Source organism: Mastigoproctus giganteus, chromosome 7, assembly GCF_048544385.1.
Source record: "Mastigoproctus giganteus isolate SK-2022 chromosome 7, ASM4854438v1, whole genome shotgun sequence".
NCBI lineage: Eukaryota > Metazoa > Arthropoda > Arachnida > Uropygi > Thelyphonidae > Mastigoproctus > Mastigoproctus giganteus.
The window spans coordinates 86,729,018-86,755,942 of record NC_143581.1 but is presented as its reverse complement, the minus strand read 5'-3'; the positions used below and the strand labels follow the sequence as shown (position 1 = coordinate 86,755,942).

The 26,925-nt window shown below is 36.1% G+C and overlaps 1 protein-coding gene across 2 annotated transcripts in view; it reads left to right on the top strand.

Annotated features, from left to right (window-relative positions):
• The window catches only part of Ttc30 (tetratricopeptide repeat domain 30), a 232,476-nt gene extending 205,785 nt beyond the window's left edge, over positions 1–26,691 (top strand). For both annotated transcript variants that reach the window (XM_090376994.1, XM_090376993.1), the window contains exons 14-16: positions 5,533–5,636; positions 16,054–16,262; positions 26,277–26,691. In XM_090376994.1, the coding sequence (XP_090233120.1) occupies positions 5,533–5,636; positions 16,054–16,262; positions 26,277–26,404 (441 nt within the window). In that variant the 3' untranslated portion in view covers positions 26,405–26,691. The remainder of the gene's footprint in view (positions 1–5,532; positions 5,637–16,053; positions 16,263–26,276) is intronic.
• The last annotated feature ends 234 nt before the right edge of the window (positions 26,692–26,925 follow it).

Here is a 26,925-nt window from a genome sequence, read left to right as displayed (position 1 = left end):
TATTGCTCAAAGCATCAAAGGTGGATATTGTTGGGATATCAGAGACGTGGTGTCACACAGATATAAGGAATGCAGAACTGGAATTTGGGGAGTACGTCTACAGAAAGGATAGACAGGATAGGAAGGGAGGAGGGGTTATGCTATTAGTTAAGAAACACATAAAATCCAAGGAAGTGGAGCCAGTCGACATCGCTGGACAGTGCAGTATCGAGTCAGTTTGGTGTGACATAAGCATTGGGAGATCAAAATTGTGAGTAGGAGTGTGCTATAGGCCTAATGAAGTACAGGGAAATAGAGTGGGCCAGTAAATCAGAGAGCCTTATAATGGAGGATTTTAATTTCCCAGATATTGACTGGAATTTGTGGGTTGGTCATTCTCACACTAGCAAGGCTTTTGTGGATTTATTGGATGATTGTTTTCTACATCAGCATGTTCGGGAGGCAACTAGAGGGAGTAATACTCTTGATTTGATTATTAGTAGTGATTCCTCATGCATTAAGAATCTGCAGATAAAGGAACCACTAGGTGGCAGTGATCACAGTGTGCTGAAGTGGGATTTACTCAAAGAGGTAACTACCATCAGGGGTAAAGGGAAGGGTAATTGTTTTCGTAAAGGTAACTACGATGGTCTGAGACAGTATTTAAATTCTATACAGTGGGACCATCTGATGATGTTACCAACAGCAAATTCAAAATGGGAAGCATTCAAAGAACTTATCTTGGAAGCTACTAGGCTTTACATACCAACTAAGAAATATTGTTCAAGGTTTAGGCCTAAATGAATGTCAGATGAACTAATGAGACATATGGCAGAGAAGAAAAATGCATGGGTTACATATAAATTAACATGTGACACAGAAGCCTGTGGTAGATACAAGTTGATCTGTAACCAAGTTACAAAGGAGGCTAGGCAGGCGAAGGCAGATTACGAGAAATCTTTGGCGAGGGATGCAAAGAAAACCAGCAAAGAGTTTTTACTTATGTAAACTCTAGAAGGAAGGGAATGAATCAGATTGGTCCACTAGATATCGACGGTTCAACTGTTGATGATCCTGCTCAGGTAGCTAACAAACTAAATGAATATTTTGTATCGACATTCACACACGAGGAGTTATCCAACGAGGGGAATGCCAGAGTTGAATACACCTCTGGCAGTAAGCTAGATAATCTTGTAGTAACTGAGAGTAAAGTGGAGGAGAAATTGTTGAAGATAAACACAAGAAAGGCACCTGGGGTGGATGGGATCTATACAGTTTTATTAAAGGAGGAAGCAAAGCAACTAAGTAAACCCTTAGCCATAATTATGAGAGCATCCTTGGACTCAGGGGAGGTCCCATTAACTGGAGATGTGCAAATGTATCCCCAATTCACAAAGAGCGATCAAAGGATGACACGAGTAATTACAGCCCATTTAGTTTAACCTCTGTTCCCGGTAAAATAATGGAGTCACTAGTTAAAGATGCATTGCAGGATCATCTAGACAAGACTGCACCAATAATTCAGAGACAGCGTGTGTTTGTTAAGGGAAAGTCTTGCCTGACCAATTTGATTGGATACTATGATGCTGTCAGAAAAGAACTGGATGCAGGGAATAACTTGGATATTATATACTTGGATCTTAGAAAGGCTTTTGATACTGTTGTACATGGAAGACTGCTGCACAAATTGGAGCAGTGTGGCATTGGAGGCAAATTGCTGCTATGGATAAAGGGGTGGTTGAGGGGGAGAAGACAGAGAGTGGTAATCAATGGACACTGCTCATTGTGAACTAATGTTATTAGTGGAGTCCCTCAGGGTTCAGTGTTGGGTCCATTATTGTTTTCTGTATTTATAAATAATATTGATGATGGTATGTGAAGCTTAATGTCCAAGTTTGCAGACGATATAAAGGTTGGCAGGGTTCTTAAGGACACTACTGATTCTATGCTGCTGCAACAGGATCTGGAAAGTTTGAGCAGATGGGCTAAGAGGTGGCAAATGAAGTTTAACATTGACAAATGTAAAGTACTACACATGGGAAATAGCAACCACAGAGCAACGTATCAACTCTGTGGTACTACACTGACAGTGGTAGAGAATGAATAGGACCTGGGGGTAATTGTGCAGACTGATATGAAGTACTCTGAGCAGTGCAGATGGGCTGCAAGAGTAGCTCATGGTGTCTTGTCAATGGTATACAGGAATTTTTCTATCAGGGATAAGGAGGTGATTATTCCCTTATATAAGGCAATTGTAAGGCCACACCTTGAGTACTGTATACAGGTCTGGAGGCCTCATTTCAAGAAGGATATAGAGATGCTGGAACGAGTACAGAGAAGGGCAATAAGATTAGTGAACGGGACAAAGGGTTGCTCTTACAAAGAAAGGCTTAAGTTTTGCAAATTACAGTGTAATTATAGAATGATCTGATAGAGGTGTATAAAGCTTTGTATGGTTTGAGCATGCTCAGTGCTGATTGGATTCTTCCTCTGGCTCAGAATAATCACCTGAGAGGGCATAAATTCAAATTGATGAAAGACCGATGTAGGATAGATATGCAGAAATTTGCCTTTAGCCAGCGGGTAGTTGGTTGTTGGAACAGACTTCCATCCCTTGTTGTGGAAGTTTGATAGCCTAAATAAATTTAAGGCTCAGCTGGACAGGTATTTCGAACGAACAAAGGGGTGAAGTGGAAGTGGATTTTTTTTTTTTTTTTTTTTTTGGCTGATGCTGCTTAAGCTTGCTTTCTTGCATCATATGCCTCTACTAATGCTAATCATTGAGATTAGATTTGAGATTTCTTACATTTGTGAAATGAATTAGGAAATACTTGGGATGTAGACAAGGTAAAAGCTGATGAGAGGGATGTAGGAGTGAGATGAAAGTTTTAGATATGCCCATAGCAAATACACTGTTTTTTGACATGGTGGTGCCTTCAGCAATGCACTTCATTTTTAAGGTATGCACAGACCCAGGCTTGATCTGAGGGCATCACATTAAGATTATATTAATCAAATATTAACATGAAATTTTGTACTCTTATTTGGTTGACAACTAATATCTGTTATGAACAAAATTTTTGAAAAAATTTAAAAATCGTTTTTGAAAGTGTTTTTCCATTTGTCATGTCTTTTAATGAGATTTTTGTCTTTTTATTTTACATCTTAATGAGAGCTTGCTAACAGAAATGGGATAAGTGTAATGTATCTACAGATCAGAGATGGTTTATTATACTTATATCATTTTTATCTGGAGGATATTGATATTCCAAAATAAATAATAAAATAAAATAAAATAAAATAAATAATAAATAAAAATAATATAGTAAATAAATAATAAAATAAATAATCTAAATGAATTACTCAATGGCTTGCCAAAGGGACCTCTGAGAAAATAAATATGAATAAAGATTTATCATATAAGCTGAGTTTTTTCGACCGTTATTGGAAACTGGGCACTAGCATGGAGATCTGACTGAAATGTTTAAGACTTTAAATTGATTGAATAAACTAAATGCTAATGGCATCCTTACTCTTTCTTGGATAACACACATAAGGGGACATAAACTTAAGTTGAAAAAGGATGACTGCAGGAAAATTTGCTTTCAGACATAAGAGTAATTGTTGCAACAAGCTGTGGTAATGGATAATTTGAATAAATTTAAAGAAAAATTAGACATATTGTTTGAGATGGACAGATGAGTTGGGTGGGTTTTTTTTGTATGAGACATAAGCTTGCTTCCTTGCATTATGTGCCACTACTAATATTAAATACAACTAGAAAAAAACTCTACATCAACTTTGGGATTAGATAATTACTGAAAATAAAAATATGAATATTGCATTTAACTAATACTAAAGATCTATTTTTTTTTTGCAAAACATATTTTTTCATGTTATTTTATTCTTTTCAGTAAAAGTGATTCATGATATGTAGTTAAATTTTTATACTTTTTTACATATAAAATTTCTATCCATTGCAATTAAGATCTTACTAGTGTATAGCCCAGGAATGAGAGGAACTGTTATGGTCTTTCATCATGTCATGCCAAGTTTATTAGTCTCAGGCAGGAGAGGTCATGGTCCACCCCTCCAGAAAGTCAGGTTTTTTGTCCAGCAGAGTAGGCAAACATACCACATAAAAACAAAAAATAACATGTGATTTATGTTCAAAATATACTGATGGCTCGTGGACTTAGTTTCCTTGTGATAAATTAAAAACAATCTCAGCCCCTACCCACCATTCAAAAAAAAAAAAAAAAGTTTCAATTCACTGTCTAGCTTGACCTTCACTTATTGTTTTGCTGACCGGACATGGCAGCATAAACTCAAAGTTATATCCTATTGGACTAACAGACTCACCTCTCTGCCCCTGTGGATAACCAGAAACAATCAGTCAGTCACCTAATCTTCCAATTCCACATTCATCAGGACCTAAGACCTCAACTACAAATAATCACTGAAGTATATGATCAAGAAAATGTCAAAAATCCCATCTCAACTCCTCAGAGATTCACCTCATTTGCTGACTTTGCGGATGATCTCTTCAAATGCAGGCAAAGAATCCTTGCTACTGTAAACAGAACCTGAACACAGATGGACACCAGTTTGAACACTCACCAACAATCACAAAGACCAAAGCATAATGCCAAGCCAAAGAATCATGATCAGAACCAAAGGGCTCCACTCTCCTAACTCTACTTTTCTCAAGGGATGCCACTCTCTTCCATCCACTACTGCAGAAAACTTTAACACATCACCCTCCCTGAAACCTGACTTCTTCCCACTAACATACAATCTTCTTTTCACTTTTTTTTTCTTTTGGAGGGAGGGCCAAGGGGGAGCTCCTTCTCTGAAGGAATCTCTTCCTGGGCATACCGTCAGTGCAATGTGGACCCTGGCACATGGCAAAGGATGGGATGCAGGGAGTAGTGAATAAACTCATTCTATGCCCCAAGCCTGCAAAGATGCCAGGAGCCAACAAACAACACTCAACAGAACAAACACACCACCCTATGCACCCACACTTACCACACTGCCTGCCAGCATTGGCACATGCCTATGCCGACAGACACCACCATGAAACATAAACACATTTTGTCTAGCTTGGTGCTAGGCCAAACAGTCATCAGACCAGGGTGGACAAAATTCAAAAATTGGAAAACTCACTCCTGAATGCATTAAATCTTCAACCAGTGCCATTCTTTCTTTGCCATTAGTTTCTCTGCTAAAGAACTCTTCTATTTCATCTTTCTTTGAGCCTTCAGCTGGACTATATGCACAGACAGATTTCTTCAGCCAACTTTGAGGCATCTACTTGTACATTCTTCTTTTTAATGAGTAAAGATTATATAAGCTATTTATATAGATATATGCTAATAGCCAGAATTTTCTTTAAAGTACAAAAGATCATGTTTAAAAAAATAATAATAAATAATTAAAATGCTAACTAGAAATGACCTCAAAATGAGAAAAGAATAAATAAATAAAAAAAATTACCAGTTATTATTCATTTCATGGTTTTGCTTTGTTTCTCTTTCTCTCTTATATAAGGCAGAAGAATTAATGAGAAAGATTGAAAAAGAAGAGGAACAGTTAGCATATGAAGATCCAGATAAAAAAATTTATCATCTTAGTATTGTTAATTTGGTTATTGGGTATGTGTGTGTATATGTATGCATGCATTCATGCATGATGTGTTTCTGCATTTTTAATGTACAATTTGGGATAGAAGTTATTAGGCACTTTATTTTTGTTGTAAGTTTTATCTGGAAATACTTATAAACTAATATGTAGATGTTTAACTAACTTTTGTTAATGGTTTAGTAGTTATTCATTTACTGTTCAGTCTTACATCTACCACTGTACAGAGCAAATACTCAGATCTTATGATCCTGCATAAAGTACACAGCTGTAACATTGATTGTACAAATCACCTGAATCTAATTATTTGTGTTAAAAATTTTATTTATTCTTATAGTTTTATCACACTGATCACATAGCTGAATTTAGTAATTGAATCAAGCAAGTGGTTAAGAAGTTATACTTGATCCAATTAACAGCTATTGCCAGTGGCTTAATCATTCATTTGGTGTAAAAACCAGTGTCACAGTTAAATATTTCTTTGTAGAATTATGAGTAATATATGCTCAGTGATCATTGAATTATGGCCACCTACATAATACCATATTGGGCCACCATTCACACGGATAACAGCTGCTATTTGCTTAGGCACTGACTCCACTGATGTCTAAAAAGGTTTGTAGGGATCTGCAACCATGTTGCCCACAAGGCATTCCACAGTATCGAAATCGATGATGGATGCATGTCCATATGCCTCACTTCCCATTCCAAAACACCCCACAGGTATTCAACTGGATTGAGGTTAAGTGAATTTGGAGGCCAATCGAGATAGGTGATGATATCATCACTGTGCTACTCGAACCAATCATACACAGTGCGAGCCTAATGACCTGGCAGAATGCACATGGTGTCCTAAGAGCTGCTGGTAGACCTCGCCAATGAAAAAATGTTGGTCCATACACACCAGGGTCCTAGTTCTTGCCAACAAACATGCCCCATATTAAGCAATCACTGCCACCTGCCTGGATAGTGGGCACCATGCACGATGGGTCCATGGACTCGTGTTGCTTGTGCCACATGCAAAGCATCCATCAGTGTGTTGCACTGGTATTTGTACTCATCCGGCCAGCACACTCATTTCCAGTCCTCCATTGTCCAATTGGTGTGTCGTTGACACCACAGCATTCGCTGTTGAGAATAAGTGGTGAGGAGAGGATGTTTATTGGGTTGTCTGTTGTGGAACCCATATATATGAGTGTGTGGCTCATCATTTGGGATGTCATCCTTGCATTCCCCATATTGTATTACGATGTCACCTGCCGTTGAGCCCATCCAACACACCTTACCGTTTTCTCCGCAGAAACATTTACCTTGCATAAGCCTTTACAGTTCTGTCAGCAGAAGGTGGTTTGATGACACCATTCTTTCTACACCTTAACCACAATGGGCCATGAGCATCTGACAAGATGTGCTGTTTCTGATATAAAAGCAGCCGACACTTGAGCTCCCACAAACATGCCCTTTTGAAACTTTGTGATATTTTTAGTACATCCCATAACTGCTACTAACCTTTTATCACTTTGACTTGCGCAACCAGATACAAATTACCAGCGTAGGAAGCTATTCAGCACTTTATAGTGCAGGCTATGCAGTATAGTCCATTATGGATGAGGTGGGGTTAAATACATTCAGTGATCACTGTATTTAACTGAACATAAATAGTTGGTAAAAACTGCAGTTAAGTAGTACTTTGAACTATTAAATTACAGTATTTATTTAGTGCTAATTTATGATACTCAGTGCAAGAATTTTAAGTATATTGCATCGTAATATACTCACATAAACTCCCTATAGTGAGTATATCATTATATTGTAGTGTGTTGTATAACAGTATAGTAGGCAGTCTGAAGGTGGTGGAATATATTTTAATTTCTTGTAATAAATTTTGTTGTAATTATGGAAAAAACTAGATCAAGCAAGAATGCTATGACTCAGGATGGCATGACCGAGAAGGGAATTTTACTTACAGGTCTGATTACTGTCATTAAACTCCCTGCCAACCTTTGTATCATCTGCAAACTTAGAAATTAAGCCTAATAGCAGTAATAGTATTTGCTATATAGTGTAAGGAAGCCAGAGGCTTTTGTTGCACTGGCAAAAAAAACCAAACAACTAAGTAGATAAGAAAACAAATTATATGCTTCCCTCCTCACATAGTTGGGAATATCCAGTAGACCTTTGAATTATTGAAACTGTCAGCCTCAACTACCTGTGAGGGCAACTTGTTCTGGCTCTCAACAACTCGCTACAGTCTCCTTCTGCCGATCTCACCATTTGAGTTGCTCATCTTTGGATCCTTTCAAGGAGCTCAATGTCTTTTTTCAGATGGGGTCATCATACTTGGACACAGTATTCCAAATGTGGTCTTACAATTGCCTATACACTCATCAATATCATTAATAAATACAGTAAACAACAATGGGCCCAGCAATGAACTTTATGGGATTCCACTAATAACATCAGTCCACAAAGAGCAGTGTTCATTGATAGCCACTCTCTGTCTTTTCTCACTCAACCATCCCTTTATCCATAGCAGTAACTTTCTCTTCAACACTGCTAATTCAACACTGCTCCACTTTGAAGAGCAGTACCCACAGGTGCCAATTATTGTTGGTGACTCTGTTGTCAGGGAGAAGGGAAATATATTGTACAAAAAGGATAGGTGGAACTTTTGCCCCTGGCAGACACACAACCAGGGTGTGTCTGCCAGGGGCAAAAGTTCATGATGTTGTAGAGCAGATATCTTTTAAGGGCACAAAGGGTGATATTGTTATACATGTTGGCACTAATGGCATTAAGAGTAGGAGATCTGTGGACTTACTTAGCAAGTACAGGTCAATATTGAAAAAAAGTTGCGATTTAGGGTTAAATTTGAAAGTATCTGCAATTTTTCCCAGACATGATCGGAGGGAGTATATGATGAGAGCCTTGTCAATCAGTTTGGACCTGGAGAGATGGCCCCAGGTGCCAAGCGATTTATTAGTGACTAAGCGATTCCCAGCGATTTATAGAGAGTTAGAAAAAATTTACCGGTTTCTTTAATTTTCATCGTTAACTTACTTTCATTTTTTGCGAAACAGCTCTTTGTCTTACAATCAGTAAGTGAAGACACAGGAAGGAAACTCATCTTTCTTATTTTTTCTCTTAATCTCACTTTTACTAACCTAACACAGTAGCTGCTTGGTCACTAAGTGGCACTGCTCTTGCCTCCACATGGCAGGGCTGGTAACCTGGGAGAGGAAAGTAACACTTCCAGGGCCAAAAGAGCAAACATGAGTAGTAAAATAACTACTGATACTACAGGGCTTCAAGAGAAAGCCCTACCAAGTAGAGATACAGAAAAGACAAAGACTATTTACTACGTGCCAAAGAACCACCAAGATGCCAAACATGCAATACTACCCAAACAATCAGATATATACTCATAGAATGCCCAACCTATGAAAATGATCGACGAAAGATTTTCTCATCATTATATAAAGGAAATCAAGACATCACCCTCAGAAATATCCTAGGTGACAAGGAACGTGTATCAGACATTTTCAGATTCATGCAGACAATCAACGTCTACCATCTACTGTAAATAATAATAGGGTATATAATCACAGAAAATATTTAACTCCCGTGCATTCGACCAAGATATAGAGAATGAATATGCATACAAAGACATAATATAACAAATGAACTGGCGCACTATGATCTCCGTTGTCAATGAGCCAATAAACAACAAAACAACCAACCAACCCTGGAGAGATTGTGCAAAGCTCATCTGCTCATCATGGGGTAGAATTTTTCTCAGCATATTCTGTGCTTGTTAACAGAAGAGACTGTTTCTACAGAGATGGGATTTCTTAAATAGAAAGGGCTATTGAGGCAGTGTTAGGGTTTGCCAGAAAACTGCTAGCTTGCGGGATTCACAGACTAATAGATTAACTGTAGCCACAGGCAGAGGTGAAAGTGATTCTTGCACTACTTCTATTGGAATGAGCAACAGCCTGGAAAACAAGTTGCTGGGGATTTCCAGGACTGCTGGGAGTTACCGTGGTACAAGTAAATACCTGGGCTGCATTAGGATAACTGAGAGTAAGAAGAGGTGCATGTATACTTGCATGTACTCCAGTGCTAGGAGTTTAGTAAATAAATTTGATGAATTTGAGATGCTGGTCAAGACATCAAAGGCATGTATTGTTGGGACAACAGAGATATGGTGTCAGACAGATATAGGAAATGCAGAATTGGAATTTGGTGAGTACAGAAAGGATAGGAAGGGAGGAGGGGTTATGCTGTTAGTTAAGAAGCACATATAATCTAAAGAAGTGCATCCAGTTGACATGAGTGGACAGTGTAATGCTGAATTAGTTTGGTGTGACATAAGCACTGGGAAAGCACAATTAAGAGTAGGAGTGTGTTATGGGCCTAATGACTGATGAGTACAATGAACAACTGTACAAAGAAATATAGTGGGCCAATAAATCAGATTGTCTTATAATGGGAGATTTTAACACTTCCCAGATATTGACCGGAACTTGTGGATTATCAACAGTGAGTCTTCATGAATTAAGAATCGGTAGATAAAAGAACCACTAGGTGGCAGGGATCACAGTGTGCTGATGCGGGATTTACTTAAGGATATACCTACCATCAGAGGTAAAGGGAAGGATTTTTGCTTCATAAAGGTGACTACAGTGGTCTCAGACAGTTTTTAAATTCTATACAATGGGATCAACTGATGATGTTACCAACAGCGAATTCTAAATGGGAAGCATTCAAGGAAGTAATCTTGGAAGCTACTAGGCTTTTCATATCAATTAAGAAATACTGTTGAAGATTTAGCCCTAAATGGAGGTCAGATGAACTAATGAGACTCATGGCAGAGAAGAAAAATGCATGGAATGAATATAAATATTCAGGTGACACAGAAGACTATGGTAGATATAAGCTAGTGAGGTGGTCTGTGTGGAAGTGGAAGCCAGAAGTTTATCAAACTCTAGCAGTGAGCTAAATGATTTTGTGATAACTGAGAGCAAAGTTGAGGAGGAATTATTGAAATTGAACATAAGAAAGGCACCTGGGGTGGATGTGAGATCTGTCCAGTTATATTAAAGGAGGTAGCAAAGGAAGTAAGCAAACCCTTAGCCATAATTATGAAAGCCTCCTTGGACTCAGGGGACATCATGGACTGGAGATGTGCAAATTTATCCCCAGTTCACAATGGGGGATCAAAGGATGACACAAGTAATTACAGACCTGTTAGTTTAACTTCTGTTCTGGGGAAAATAATAGCGTCACTGGTTAAAGAAGCATTGTAGGATCGTCTAGACGAGACTGCAGTAATAATTCAGACACAGCATGGGTTTGTTATGGGGAAGTCTTGTCTGACCCATTTGATTGGATACTATGATGTGGTCACAAAGGAACTGGATGCAAGAAATAATTTTTATATCATATACTTGGATTTTAGAAAAGCTTTTGATACTGTTGCACATGGAAGACTACTGTACAAATTGGAGCAGTATGGCATTAAGGGTAAGTTGCTACAATGGATTAAAGCAGTGGTCTCAAACTGAAATTGCATGCTCAGCCGAATGCACGATCTGAAAGCAGCTGATGGGTCGGAATTTTCTTTTAACAAAATGAGAGTGAATATAAGCACTGTATTTACAACAAATACATAATTGAAATGTATTTGCGGGCCGTGTAAAATTGCTTCGGGGGGGAGGCACCAGTTTGAGACCACTGGATTAAAGGATAGTTCTGTGGTAGAAGACAGAGAATGGTAATTAATGGACACTGGTCTTTGTGGACTAATGTTTTTAATGGATTCCCCCAGGGTTCGATGTTGGGACCATTGTTGTTTTCTGTATTTATCAATGATAGTGATGAAGGTAAAAATGTAATTAATGATGTTGAAATTTAATGTTTATTTAATAAAAAAAACTTGAGTGTCTACAGGCCAGTTATAGAGTATATGCAGTCAACCTCCTTGATTGCATATACTCTATAATCTTAAGGGAGGCAGCAAGTGAGTGCATTGAACCATTGAGGCTAATTATGAGAACGCCACTGGGCTCAGAAATGATTCCATTGGAAAAGTGCCTATGTGTCTCCAATACATAAGGGCAGTTCTAAAAGTGAAGTAGGAAATTACTAGCCAGTTAGTCTAACTTCAGCAGTAGGGAAAATCACGGAGACAATGATAAAGAGTGGAATTCAGGATCATTTAGATTGAAATCTAATTCTGAAGTATACTAAGCATGTTTTTGTAAAGGGAAAATCATATTTAACTAATCTGGTTAGCTATTTTGACTGGGTCACTCAAGAGCTGGACCTAGGGAATAATTTTGACATTGTTTATTTGGATTTCAGCAAAGCATTTGACTCAGTCCCCCATGAGTGGTTACTTTATAAGCTGGAATAGATTGGAATCATAGGGAAAATACATAGATGGATAGCAGGATGGCTTCAGGGCAGGAGGCAGAGGGTTGTGATAAATGGTTATTCTTCAGATTGGGTTGATGTAAGAAGTGGGATTTCCCCCAAGGATCAGTTCCCTAAGAAGTTGATGTAAGAAGTGGGATTACCCAAGATTAGGACCACTGTTGTTTTTGATTTTCATAAATGACATTGATGAAGGGGATAGAATTTGCAGATGTACAGATTGACAAATGTACAGATTGATCAAGTAGTTAATGATCACTGTCAAGTAGAGCCTTCTTCAGAGTGACCTAGATAGACATCAAGGATGGTCAGAAAAATGGCCGCTGTTCTTTAATCTAGCAAAGTGTAAGGAATTGCACCTAGGAAACAGTAACCCAAAATTAACTTATACACTTGGCAGAGTTGAACTATAGCTGGTAGTGGAGGAAAGGTACTTGGGTGTTGTGATACAGTCAGACATGAAGTTCTCCGTGCAGTCTACACTGGTTGCAAGGAAGGCCTAGGGTGTCCTATCGATGATTTATTGACAAGTGCTAGTAGAAATAAGGACATCATAATACCATTATATAAGATAGATAGACTACACTTGTTAGACTACACTTGGAATAGTGTTCAAGTATGGAGACTGCACCTAAAGAAAGACATTGTGCTTGTTGAAAGGATCCAAAGACGGATAACTCTCCTGGTGAGATCGGCAAAAGGATATCCATTTATCCATTTACAGAGCTTGGAAACTAGGCACCTTAGAGGAGACTTTATTGAGGTGTTTAAGGCTCTGAGAGGCATAAACAAAATGAATGAGAACGAAATTTTCATGGTTAAAAATGATTCTAGAACAAGGCCCCATAATTTCAAGTTATGGGTGAGAGATGTTTAGACTGGATTGCAGGAAGTTTTATTTTAGCCAGCGAGCTATAAATTACTGGAATAAGTTACCTACATGGGTGGTAGAGGCTGACATTTGGGGAAATTCAAAGATCAGGTAGATAATTAACTACGGGAGGAGGGAAAAGCATAGGTTGTCTATTTACTTTTCTCTTATTAATTATTATTATATATTAAATTTTCTTCTTATTATTATTATTTTATTTTATTTCTTTTTTGTTATTTTATTATTATATATTTTTATTTTTTTATTTTTTTGGCTGGTGCAGCATAAGCCATAGGCGTCCCTGCACCATGTGGCCTTTGCTAATACTAATACTAATATCAGGGTTAATGTCTAAGTTTGCAGATGATACAAAGGTTGCCAGGTTTGTTAATGACAGTACACTAATGCAACAAGATCAAGAAAAGTATTTACATTGACAAATGTAAAGTACTGCATATTGGTAGCAGTAACCCCAGAGTAATGTACCAACTGTGTGGTATTACACTCAGGGTAGTAGAGAATGAAAAGGACCTGGGGATAGTTGTGCATTCAGATATGAAGTTTTCTGAGCAATACAGATGGGTTGCAAGTGTAGCTCATGGAGTCTTGTCAATGATAGACAGGAATTTTGCTAGCAGGAATAAGGGGATGATTGTCCCCTTGTATAAGGCAATGGTCAGGCGACAACTTGAGTACTGCATACAGGTGTGGAGGCCTCACTTTAGGAAGGATGTAGAGCTGCTGGAATGAATACAGAGAAGGGCAAGAAGATTGGTAAAAAAAAAAAAAAAAAAGGGGGTTTCTGTTACCAAGAAAGGCATAAGTTCTGCAAGTTGCAGTTTCTGGAGACTAGGCACCTGTGAAGTGATCTAATTGAGGTGTATAAAGCCTTGAATGGTTTGAGCAAGCTCAATGCTAATGGGATTCTTTCTCTTGCTCAGATTACTCACCTGAGGGGACATAAATTCAATTGACAAATGACATTTGTAGAATAAATTTCCACACAGTTGGTACGTGTGGAAATTTTCCTTTAGCCAGCTGGTGGTTGGTAGTTGGAACAAACTTCCATCTGTCGCAGTGGAGGTCGAAAACTTAAATAAGTTCAAGACAGAACTAGACAAGCATTTAGAGTGAATGGATGGGTAAAATGGGAAGAGATTTTTTTTTTTTTTTTGGCTGATGCTATACAAGCTTGCTTTCTTGCATCATATACCTATGCTAAGGGTAAAACAAAATTCCATTTCTTAATTAAACAAAAAATAAAATTCCCCAACCTACATGATTAGAATCTTTGAGCTTCTTACTTATCACAATTAAAACCCTACAATTCCGCTATGATGCACAACACTACTAGTTACTTAATATGATATTCATGCCAAATCACTGTTGCAAAAGCACTATGAATATTAATGTAGTACATTACTATGTACTAAGTAATAAAGTTATGCTTTTAAAACACATTTGTATTGCTATAAATTATAGTTTATGAGCCTCTTCTGATAATGATTACATTGCTACAAAACTATGGAAACCCTCAAGTATTGCCTATATCATTACAATGGCAGCAGAAGTTGACTGCGGTTTCTTAAGCAATTACAAAGGTCAAGTAATGAACAAATATTCCAACTTAATCAGAGAATCAAATAATAATTACACTACTAATTTTAAATCAAAAGTTATAAAAAACAATAATTTTTAAGCAATAAAAAAAGTTCTACGTAACAGCTCCTGAAAAAAAGTTGCACCCCCAGATAGCACTCTCAGCAGAATCCCATTGCCAGTTTCTTAGGCAATGTCAGTGTGGAAAATTATGAAAATTAAATATAATTCAAATTAAATCCAAATTAAATATATTTCAAATTAATTCAAATTAAATTCAAGTTTAATTGAAGAATAAACAGCAAAAATAAATGCAAAATTAAATAAAAACAAAAAATAAAGATAGTAAAGCAGATGCCAGTGGCAGCAAAAATGCAAAAACCACATGTTGCATGTAATTATCTTAAATAACAGGTAAAGTAAAATTAAATAAAATGTGTGCTAGTAGCATGGCAAATCAGTAGAGTGAAGATGAAATTAACAGGTAAAGTAGCACAAAACAAAAGAAAAGGGGGGGGTGAAGAAATATAAATAAGAATAGGGTATTGCTGGAGAAATAATTTAGAAAATGAAATTTAGTGGCACCCCTATGATAGCACCTGTTTCCAAATTGTGTGAAATATCACTAATGTGGAAACATATTCTACCAACAATACAAGACCATAAACAAAAATAATAAAACATAAAATAACATAGTATAGAGTAGAATAGATAGAATACATAGTATAGAGTAGAACAGATAGAATAATAGTATAGAGTGTATATATATATATTATTATTATGCAGCTCAGTTAATATTATCACAAAGTTTTAGTTTTATTTTGTCCTGTGAAAAATAAATGATATATTGTACAGTTAAAATAAAGCTTGGTACAGTTCTAATTAATTTGCTGCCATTTTCATCTACAGCCTTAATGACCTGAATTCAAACATTATGGGATGATTGTGGAGAGCAAAGACATTTTTGGGCTTTCTCCTCACAGTGGCTGAATTAGTCAGCTACTAGTGAATGTTGCTTGACAAAAATATCTGGTCTTTCTTCCATCAAATCAGAATAAAATGGTTTGTAAAGCATGAAGGCATTTTTAATCCTTCATGTCTCAACCAGCAGCAAAAATGCTAAGTAAAGTTTAATTTATTCCCAAACAAAACACTTCTATTCAAGGAGAGTGATGGAAAATTTTGTAAAGAAAGAAATAACTATTCCGTTATTCTGCAAAGCAGATGGGTATACATGGGTAATTATGGTGAATTGCACACGCGCACACACACACACACACACACACACAATACACACAATAATGTGAATTTATTGTGTGTGTACACACAATAATAAATTTACATAAAAAAAGAGGCTATCCTAGTCTTACAATCAGAAGGATTTACATACAGAAAAACATTATTAAAATTTATGATTAGTAAGGAAAATTAATTGCATATTTATTTACTTGATGCAGCTAGTATTTGAGAATTAATATAATTATTATTATAATTTTTTTAATATGAAGTCTCTTGTTTTGTAGGACCTTGTACTGTGCTAAAGGAAATTATGACTTTGGAATTTCTCGAGTAATCAAAAGTTTGGAACCATATAATAAAAAGCTAGGCACAGATACTTGGTTTTATGCCAAACGTTGCTTTCTTTCTTTATTAGAAAATTTGGCAAAACAAGTAATTATGGTGCGGGATTCTGTATTATATGACTGTCTTCAATTTCTTACACACTGTGAAGGTAAGAAATCATTCTTGCCACTTCTCTAAATATGTATTTTTTTTATAGTAAAATTAAATATTTATATATTTATATTATTATTGTTTTTGTTTTGTTTTTTTCCTAAGTTTAATTTTAATTTTTTTTGACAGCGTATTTCTTTTAACCATCTATATGTGGCCCTTTACAAAAAAGAAATATACAGTAGTTTTAACTTGAATGGCATGATAAAACACAAAGTTAAGTTTAAGCTTAATTTAGGATAAACCAGACATTCTGGCTCCATTCTGTGAGTCTTCATCAGTTTTAGATTAAAATATGAATGAAATAAATGTATAATTTACCTTATCATACTAGCAAGAAGGCTCGAGCAGAAAGCAGTTGGAGGATCAGTTTATCAAAATTTAATCTTAACTTAACCATTAAAAAGTACCTGCATTGAATTTATTAGATGATTACATCAAAATATTATTTTCATCACTGAAATGTAATAATCCAATATAATAATAAATCTGACAACACTTTATAGAACAGCAGAGGGAGTTATAATTATAACCTTATTGTACGGTAATAAACAAAATGCCATGCATTCGTAGGAAGATGTACTTTTTTATTGTTAAAATGTTTTATTATTTAGGAAAGTGCAGCATAGTTTACACATAAAAATTGACACTAGCTCTTGACAGATCAATAAGAGTCTGTCACCAATAAAAAGTCTGAGTCTGAGTCACCAATAAAAAAAAATTTCCCACACTCTTATGACTGTCAAAGAAATTTGAATTAATATATATAATTGAAAGGCAACAAGAGAAGAGTAGTTTCTGAGCAAAAGCCAGTGCATAATGTGGATAATATTAAATACATTCAAGGAGATTTCAAAGGATGAAAAAATCCATCACACAACTTTCAAAATATCTGAGCATAGAAGCTACTTCTACTTCAACATAACTTAAAAGTGTGTGCATCTGTACCATCTACAAGGTTCAAATATTTCACCTTCAGTGACTAGTAAATATAGAAGAGTTAACTTCTGTACTGAATTTGTGCAACAAAATCCTGCCATTAGAAATCAAATGTTGATAAGGCCCATTTACATTCTTAATCAATATTTTAAAAGAAAAATGAGGATCTGGGCTTCGTGAATTAAATAAATGGCTCTTCATGGAACAAATTGTACAATATGATGTGAGAGTAGGGAACAAATTATCATAGTAACCAGTACTCTTTTTATAGTTTATTGATAAATATCATTCCTCTTCTACAAGATCTAGGAACTTGGCTGAATTGTTCTTTCAGAAAGATGATGCATGTCCCTACACATCGGATGTAGTATGAAATTTCTCTCATGAGAATTATAGTAATTGTTTGTTAGAAGGTGGGTGGTTTTGCTTATAATTCCTGTAGTTACTTTTGGTGGGATTACTGGCAAACCAAATCTACTTTGCTGCAATCCACATATCCTAGTGGTCAGGCTGCTATGACAGTTCATTGATTCTAGTGATCAGGCTGCTATGACAGTTCATTGGGTTCTGTCAGTTGGTATACAGGACTTTGCCAACAAGGACAAAGAGGTGATTAGCTCATCTTATAAATCAGTCATTATGCCATCTCTTGAATACTGCATACAGGGTCGAAAACTACATTTTAAGAAAGGTGTAGCTCTATTGAAAAGTGTGCAAAGAAGCACAGAAGGATATTCTTACCAAGAAAAATTGGAGTTATTATATGGCAGTGTCAGAAAATTTTGCATCTCTGTGGAGACCTAACAGAAGTATTACCATAAAAAGATTCAGTAACTTAATGCTGATGGCATCTTTACTCTTTTTTGGATCACACATAGTGGACTAATTTAAATTGCAAAAGGATGGTTGCAGAATAGATGTATAGAATTTTCCTCAGCCAAAGTGCAACTGACTGTTGAAAAATCTTCCATGTATTGTTGTAGCATTGGGTAATTGGAATAATTTAAAGAATAACTGGGGAAATTAGAAGGAATGACCAGATGAGGTGGGTAGAAAGTGTGTTTTTTTTTTTTTTTTTTTTGCTTTTGGTATATAAACTGGTTTTCTCTCTTCATTTAACTAATAATAATACTAAAATCAGCACTTGAATCAATTAATTGCTTCTTGTATTTCAAGCTTATTCATGAAGTTGGATTAAACCTGTATCATCTGAAAACTTGGACATTAATCCTGATATACCTTCATCAGTATCATTAATAAATATAAAAACAGCAATGAGCCCAACACCGAACCCTGGGGAGTTCCACTAATAATATTAGTCCATGAAGAGCAATGTCCATTGATCACCACTCTCTGTCTTTGTCCACGCACCCATCCCTTTATCCATAGCAGTAACTTTTTCTTAATGCTGCACTTCTCCAATTTGTACAGCAGTCTTTTATGTGCAACAGTATCAAAAGCTTTCTGAAATCCAAGTATATGACATTAAAATTATTTTTTGCATCCAGTTCTTTTGTGACTTCATTGTAGTATCCAATCAAATTGGGCAGACAAGATTTCCCCATAACAAACCTATGCTGTACCTGAAGTATAACTGCAATGTTGTGTAAATGGTCCTATGTTACTTGTTTAACCAGTAACTCCATTATTTTCCTTGGAACAGAAGTTAAGCTAACAGGTCTGTAATTGTTTGTGTCACCCTTTGATCCCTCTGTGAATTTCACATACATTCACACACCTCCAGTCTGCAATTCAACAAATTCAGGAATTTCTCTTCCACTTTCCTCTCTATTATTACAAAACCATTTAGCTCCCTGCTTGAGTTTGATAAACTTCTGGCATCCACTTCCCTAAAGAATTCCTCATGTGTGAATGTAGATGCAAAATACTCATTCAGTTTGTCTGCAACCTGATCAGGATCATCAACAGTCGAACCATCGATATCAGTTGGGCCAATTTGATTCATCTCCTTCCTTCTGGTGTTTACTTATGTAAACACTAGAAGGTCCTTTGATTCTTTGCCAAATATTTCTCATAAATTGCCTTAGTTTGCCAAATCTCCTTTGTGACTTGATTATAGACAGTTTATATCTACCATAGGCTTCTGTGTCATTTTCAGAAGTCAACCTTCAAGATTGCAAGTAAAGATGACAGTATCAATATTTAAGCTTTAAATCATCTCCCACATACACTCAATGATCACTGAATTATGACCACTTTGGGTCACCATTACTTGAGCCTTACTTTTGTTTACAGAAGTGTAAACAAAACTTCTGTTTTGTTTACACTTCCTTTACATTTCTACATTCTTCCTCTTATGTCTTGTGAGGCATTAGTTTTATTAGCATCGAGAAACTATTTTCTTCCTATATTAAATTTTTTTCCGTCAGAAGCATTCAGCACCTTTTGTTGCTGCTTTGTTCTTTGCTTATTTTTATTTCTATGCTGAGTTGTGTTTACAACGAATTTAACTTTAAGCTTTCACTACATCCCTTTTTTTTTTTCTTTTTTTTGGTTGGGGTGGCTAGTCTGTTTTATTTATATTTCACCATCTCTTGTTTTTCTTTTGCACTGTCGATGTTTACAGTGAGTTCTTCCTCTTTACCTTGTTGTATATACATTCTCTGTAGAGTCAACTGTAACCTACATGCTTGCTACATAATTTTTTCCTCCTTTTTTACATTCATTTTGGATTTAGCATTCTTATTGATTTCACTAAATTTAATCTAAATTTATTCCAAATTCATTAATCATTTCCTTTAATTTTTGCTTCACTTTTTTTTCCATGTATTTTGCATTTGAAACAGACACTTGATATTGTCGTCTTTACTTGCAGTCTCAATGGTTGGCTCCTGAAAAAGACAGCAAGGTTGTGCGTTATGTGACTATATTCTTTTCTAGAGTATTGTGTCATTATTTATTACAGGTCCACAAACCCTTATTCTAAACTCTTGGGGCCAGATGTGTTTCGGAATTTGGAATTTTTCAGATTTCAGAACTGTAATACAGTACATGTATCATATATTACCGTAACATCCTAGCAGAGTGTGTAGCAGCACCCCATAAGAAATTGATATTTCTGCAGTGCACCTTATGAATATTCATACTGAAAGGGATAAATATAGACCATAAATATTCTAGTATGTTTTTTTTTTTTTTTTTATGAAACACCAAACACAAGAGGTATTAGAATCTATAATACTTAGTACTGTGCATGAGTTGGAGGTTGAGAAAACAAAAGAAGATATTTGTTGACATTAGACTTGAACTTCTGTTGACTGCAAATTTCAGGAAATACGTATGAAGGAAGGTTGTTCCAGAAAACGGCAGTTGAATGAATGAACGAGGAAGATGAAAAGTTGGTTCTGTGAGTTTGAAGTTGGACAGTAAATGAATGTTCGTTGGTGGCAACACGTGTTTGGACTATTTTTAAAGACAGATCAGGAATTATAGAAGCCAATTCAGAAGAACAGTGCCCATGGAAGTATCTGTAGAAAAGGCATGCAGCAGTACTTCTATGAGACAGAGAGTGGAGAGATTCTGTTAGAGATGAGTCATTAATTAACCTAACTGCCCTCTTCTGAATGGAATCTAGAAGCCCGAGAGAGGTTTGGGGGCACCGCCCCAGATGTGGAAACAACATTCCTTAGTAGGGTGGATTTGCGATTTGTACAGAATGAACAGCTGTTTGAAAGAAAAGTAACGCCGAGAGTGAAAGAGAAAACCAAATTTTTTAGATGCAGAGGAAGCAATATTTGTAATGTGATTGTGACAAGAGAGATTAGAAGTCTGGGTAATCCCCAAAAGAGATATATCATCTTGCCTAGAAATCGGAGTGTCACCAAAGATAAACAGAAGAATCATTTTTGCGAGATATAAGACAGGACTGAGTTTTAGAAGGATTGAAATCAACTAAGTTGTCTTTTCGCCTCTGGAGAATTACCTGGAGATTAGCATTTAAGGAATTGATAGTGGATATTCAAGAAGTTGAAGCTGATTGAGCAGGGCGATGTTTCTCAAACTGGAAAGTGAAATGCACTGTGCTGTCATCAGCAAAACTATGGATAGGATTTCTGGTCAATGGAAGAAGGTCATTAATATACAAGAGGAAAAGAGTGGGGGAAAGAACTTAACATAGGGGGACATTAGCATAGTGGAGAAGTTAGAAGACAGAGAGCCATCAACCTCAGTGAGCGATCAGAGAGAAAACTGGATAACCAATTACAGAAAACATTTAGTAAACCATAAGATGGAAGCTTGTTTTAGAAGACCTTTATGTCAAACATGATCAAAAGCCTTTGAGATGTCAAGAGCAACTGCTTGTGTTTCACCAAACTTTTCCATTGAATTTGTCCATAAATGGATAACATAAGCCAGAATATCACCAGTGCATTGAAACTGACGGAATCCATACTGGCAATCATTGATCAGATCGAAGGTTTCTAGATAGTTTAAGAGTTGGTGGTTAATTGATTTCCCCTTTACTTTAGAAAGAGTCGAAGTAATTGCAATATTACAATTGGATGGGAGGGATTTGTCACCCTTTTTAGGAACTGGTTGTATATGAGGAAATTTCCAAGCAGAAGGAAAAATATCTTTGGAATAAGAAATTGAAAAAAAGCAACAAGGAAGAGGAGTAAGTTCAGGAGCACAGGTTTTGAGAGCAAGCAGAGAAATACCATCAGGACCTGGAGCTTTTGTAGTATCAAGATTCATCAAAATCCTTCTGACATCCTTTTTGATGGAAGACCACAGGAGGCATTGAATGGAGCATGTTGGGAATGGTGGGAGGTGTTTTACCAAGATCATTAATACATGAGTGCTGGAAGAAAAATGGAATGCTATCAGGTCAGCTTTATCCTTGGCTGATGTGACAATAGAACCATCTGGTTTTTACAGAGGTGGGAGCAGAGGATGGGCAAAAGTTGCATCCAATAACTTTGGCAAGAGACCAGAATGCTTGGCTACCATTAGGGCAAGAAACAAGTTTTCTACTCTAAGCATGTTAAAAATCTAGTTTGGACTGATTAATAACTGCTTTACAATTATTGCAAGCTTTGGTGTAGGCAGAAAATGAAACTGAACAATTGGAAACAAGCCAATTAAAATATGCAACATTCTTATCTTGAACAGCCTTAGCACATTTATTGGAAAACCATGGTTTAGATAAAGGACATGATTTTAAAGTGGAGTGTGGAATAAAGGATTCCATTCCTACAAGAATAATTTTACTACACGATCTGAGCAAACATTGACATCAGAAGTTTTGAAACAGCAATCCGACCAAGGAAAAGAAGAAAAGAAATCACGCAGGTCATCCCATTTTGCATTCTTGTAATGCCAAACAGCATGAGATTGGGAATAGACATGAAATAAAGGCTCCATTGGAGAAGAGATAATCACCAAGTTGTGAACTGAGGTGCCTAAAGGACCACTTACTTCAACCGTGTACTTAGAAGGGTTGTTTTTGAGAAAAAGATCAAATGTGTTGGCTGTATGGTTAGGATTGTTCAGCATTCTGGTAAGTAAATGAACAATCTGTGCAAGGTCATTAGTAATTACAAAAGCCTCAGCATCTCAACCAGCTGGGTCTGTGTGACTAGAAAACGGAAGCCAGCTGCAGTTGTGAAGATTAAAATCACCAAGGAAAATTACCTCACTGTTAGGAAAGTTGGACTAGAGAAAGTCAAGTTGCAAAGAAAGGAAGTCAAAGAGCTCCAAGTGATTAGTAGAGTTGGGAGAATGGTGGAGACAGTAGATGAATTTGACAGAATGAGGTAGAGAGAGATTTTAAACCAGAAAAGATTGAAAAGAGGAGATTCCAAATTGTCAAGTCTCTGACGGGGAATATTGGAATGGATATATACCCAAGCGCCCTTCAAAGTACCCTTTGAGGCGAAAGGAAACACACAGCAAATAATTTGAGCAACTGAGATGAGCAGTGGTTGAATCAACCGATAACTGAGACTCTTACAGAAAAAGTACATGGGATTTGGCAGACTGTAAGTTGAAATGGACATCATTGAGATTAGAACTGAGACTACGTATATTTGTGAAATGAACTAGGAAGTATTTGGGAGGTTTAGATCTTTTTGCAGATAAGTTTGCTCTATTAGTTTGACAATTCATGGTGTATTCCATAGTAAGAAAAAGTGGGGGTGGGGTGACATGTGGTATGAAGTAATGAAATTTTTGGATATGGCATACACATGGTAAGAATATACCTAGATCCTTGACATAATGTGGCCTCGACAATCTCCTCCGCATACACACTACTCAGACTCCCTCCAGTCACTGAGAGGGAGTCCGAATAGTGTGTAGAGGACACACCTGACAGAGTAGAGGTAGCAAGATTATATAATAGCTGATCCGAAAGCCTCCTGGAGAGTTACCAATAGGTTCAGTCTGGTGTACTAACTAGCAGCCAGCCTGCAAACACCGTTTTAGAGCTGTACACATGAAATGTATGGAAGTTTGGACCTCGCCATCATGTTCATCATAACCACAAACAGGTTAGTTTGTAAGGAAAACATTCAATAAAACTTCAAACATACAAACTGAGCTAAATACCTGTACATATCCTGCAATAAAGATACATTAAATCTGGCTTAAGGGACTTGGAGAAGAGGGTTCATCAGCTTGGAGCTGGACATCTGAATATGGACCAGGAACATGGTTAACATGTGATGAAGCAGCACTACAACGGACGGCCTTTTTAAAGACTTCTTCCAGTGTCATATGTCTCATTAATATATGTTTCTGTCTAAGCAATCTCTCTTTAATTGAGTAAACTGCCATAAACTGCCCCTTGAGCAAAGTAAATGCACTTTTCTCAAGGCCATCAATTAACTGATCACACATTTCACATGTGTTGATGTCATTATCATCACTACTATCTGCATGCTTATCTTGATTTAACACTGTTTCAGCATTTTCTCTGTTACTCAAGAAATGCACAACATATGCATCATTGTCAGTGTTCAGTACTTCTTCAATTTCAGCTTCCTCTAACTTATTTATACTTTATAAATGATAAACCTTCGGCGTAAGTAAGGAGGTTTGATGTCATCTTTTTTTCCTTAGTGACACTAAATCCTTCAAAGTACCCATCTGCAGCTTCATCTTCATCAAACATCATTCTATACCAAAATCTGTAGCAAGTATTTGTTAATGTTGGTTTATCAATGTTGTTCCAAGCATTAGCATAGCATTGTCAACATTGAACTCTTTCAGGAAGCCTTGGATTCCTATGCCTCTATTGACTACATTAAGCAAACAGTTAAAAAAAAAATGTCTATACTGGTTTTTCATGGAGCATAAAATTCTTAGTCACAGGACTATATTAAATATATCACATTGGTAGGAATATAAAAGTTTTATAATTAATAAAAATGTTTTAATGCCAAAATGTTTGAATTTTAGAGTCTCAAATGTATAATTCTCTAAAATTGGTATTTAACAAATATTTGAAAATTTCACCAATTAATTGTCATCATCATGTGGTGATAGATAATGTAAAATACAACTACAGTAAACCCTCGCTAATCCGGATTAATTGGGGGGAGAGGTCATCCAGATTAAGTGATAATCCGGAGTAGTGAAGCAAAAGATAGCTGTAAAAGACAAAAATACTTAGAACATAAATAAATGGAAAATTTAAAGATGTAGGTAGTGCTGATGAAAATAAATAATAAAAAAATATCATTGTATAGCCTTTATTTAAAAACTTTATTTTAAAAAGGCAATACATTTATCGAGAGATTGATAAATGTACAGTATTGTCTTTTTATACATTTATCAGATAATGTTGGCGTTGCATGCCAGTGCCACCTGATCGTTGCTGTGACTACCACTTAAATACAGCTTCTTTCAGCAACACTTCTTTTGGGTTTTTTTTTTTTTTTTAATGTCTGACTATTTAATACACTGCTTTTATCACTCCCCACATCTAATTTTAAAGCAAATATCTTTATAGATTTTTTGTTTTTTAATATCTGACACAGTCTGTTGGCCAATATCAAATTCTTCAGCAATTTTTTTTTCCAGGAACACTGTTTTCAAGTTGTTCTTACACTTTGAGAGCTTGTTAATGATAGTTAAAGTAAAATGGTTTCTATTTATTCCACTTTGAAATTCTTTGGAACCCATAATTATATAAAATATATTAACTTATACAGGTAAAGAAGTCCAAAAATGAAGTGATATAAGCAATAACATCCGTCCAACTCAGAGTCAACAGCAAGACAGTGTAACTTATGTTCCATCGCTCTCTCTCTCTCTCTCTCTCTCTCTCTCTCTCTCTCTCTCTCTCTCTCTCTCTCTCTCTCTCTCTCTCTCTCTCTCTCTCTCTCTCTCTCTCTCTCTCTCTCTCTCTCTCTCTCTCTCTCCTCTCTCTCTCTCTGTGTGTGTGTGTGTGTGTGTGTGTGTGTGTGTGTGTGTGTGTGTGTGTGTGTGTGTGTGTGTGTGTGTGTGTGTGTGTGTGTGTGTCAGAGCAACTGATCCCTAAATCCCGTTTGTACTTGACTGTGAACAGATTCGGATTAACCGACATCTGTATTAACTGCAACCGAATTAATGAGGACTTACTGTATGTATATAGTATTGTCTGGGTTATTGTATTACTTTGACCCATCTATAATAGAATATAAATATCTTGTGTATGCAACTGACACCTTTCACCTGCTTAAGTTATGTTGTGCAGACGAATGATGCTCCAAGAAAAAACTTTTAGTTTTTCAAAGCTTTTTGAATTTCAAATAAGAGACTGGGGGACTTGTATTATGTTTTTATATATGCTTTTTTTTTATTATTATACTCCTTTATTCCTTTTCTATTTCTCTCTTCAATTCATTACTTTTATCTCTTAACTAATATTTGTCATTGGGTCATTGGGCCTTCTCTGACAATCAGTGGCCGTAGGCCATGAACGTTTTTTCTTATTCTTCTGTTTTTCTGTTTTTTTTCGCCTTTTTCTTATTTTCTAATTATTCTTTTCCTTTTTTTTATATATTATATTATATATATATATATATATACATACATACATACATACATGCACTGTTTTTATTTTTAGCTTATGGGCGAAATGTGAAAGCTTTGGTTGAACAGCCACTAGAAGAAACACCACTGCACCCTGGAAAAAATACTGTGACATATGAAGCAAGACTTTTAAAAGCATTATTGTTAGAAATAATGTCATGATAAATTTTTAACACTTCATTGCCATTACACAATATTTTTATTAATATGACACAATATTTTTATTAATATGCTCAATAATTTTTGTTAGACTTTTTCTCATTCAAGAAACTGATTTGAAGGTTTTATCAACTTGCCTCTTCTATTTAAAACAGATGATTACTGTTGTGTTATTATGTATTTCATCATAATACAGCTACAGCATAAGGTACATAATATGAGTCAGGACGATCCTTTTTTCTTAAAAGGTCATGGCTGAGCTGTGGCAGGTTATATATGTTTACTTAGCATGTTTTTTTTTTTTTTTCCAAGGATATATACTATTCTTAGAGTAGTACATATCCTTTGACATCACTGATGTCCAGAGAGCAAGCATGAATGAGATGCATACCTCTAACAAGATCTAGATGGTTTTTGCTTTTTTTTTTTTTTTTTTTTTTTTTAGGATTTGTGATAATAATTAGCACAGTAATGCACTTCAGGGCTGGTGAATAGGCAATTTATCAATCTGCCGACATGTCAGA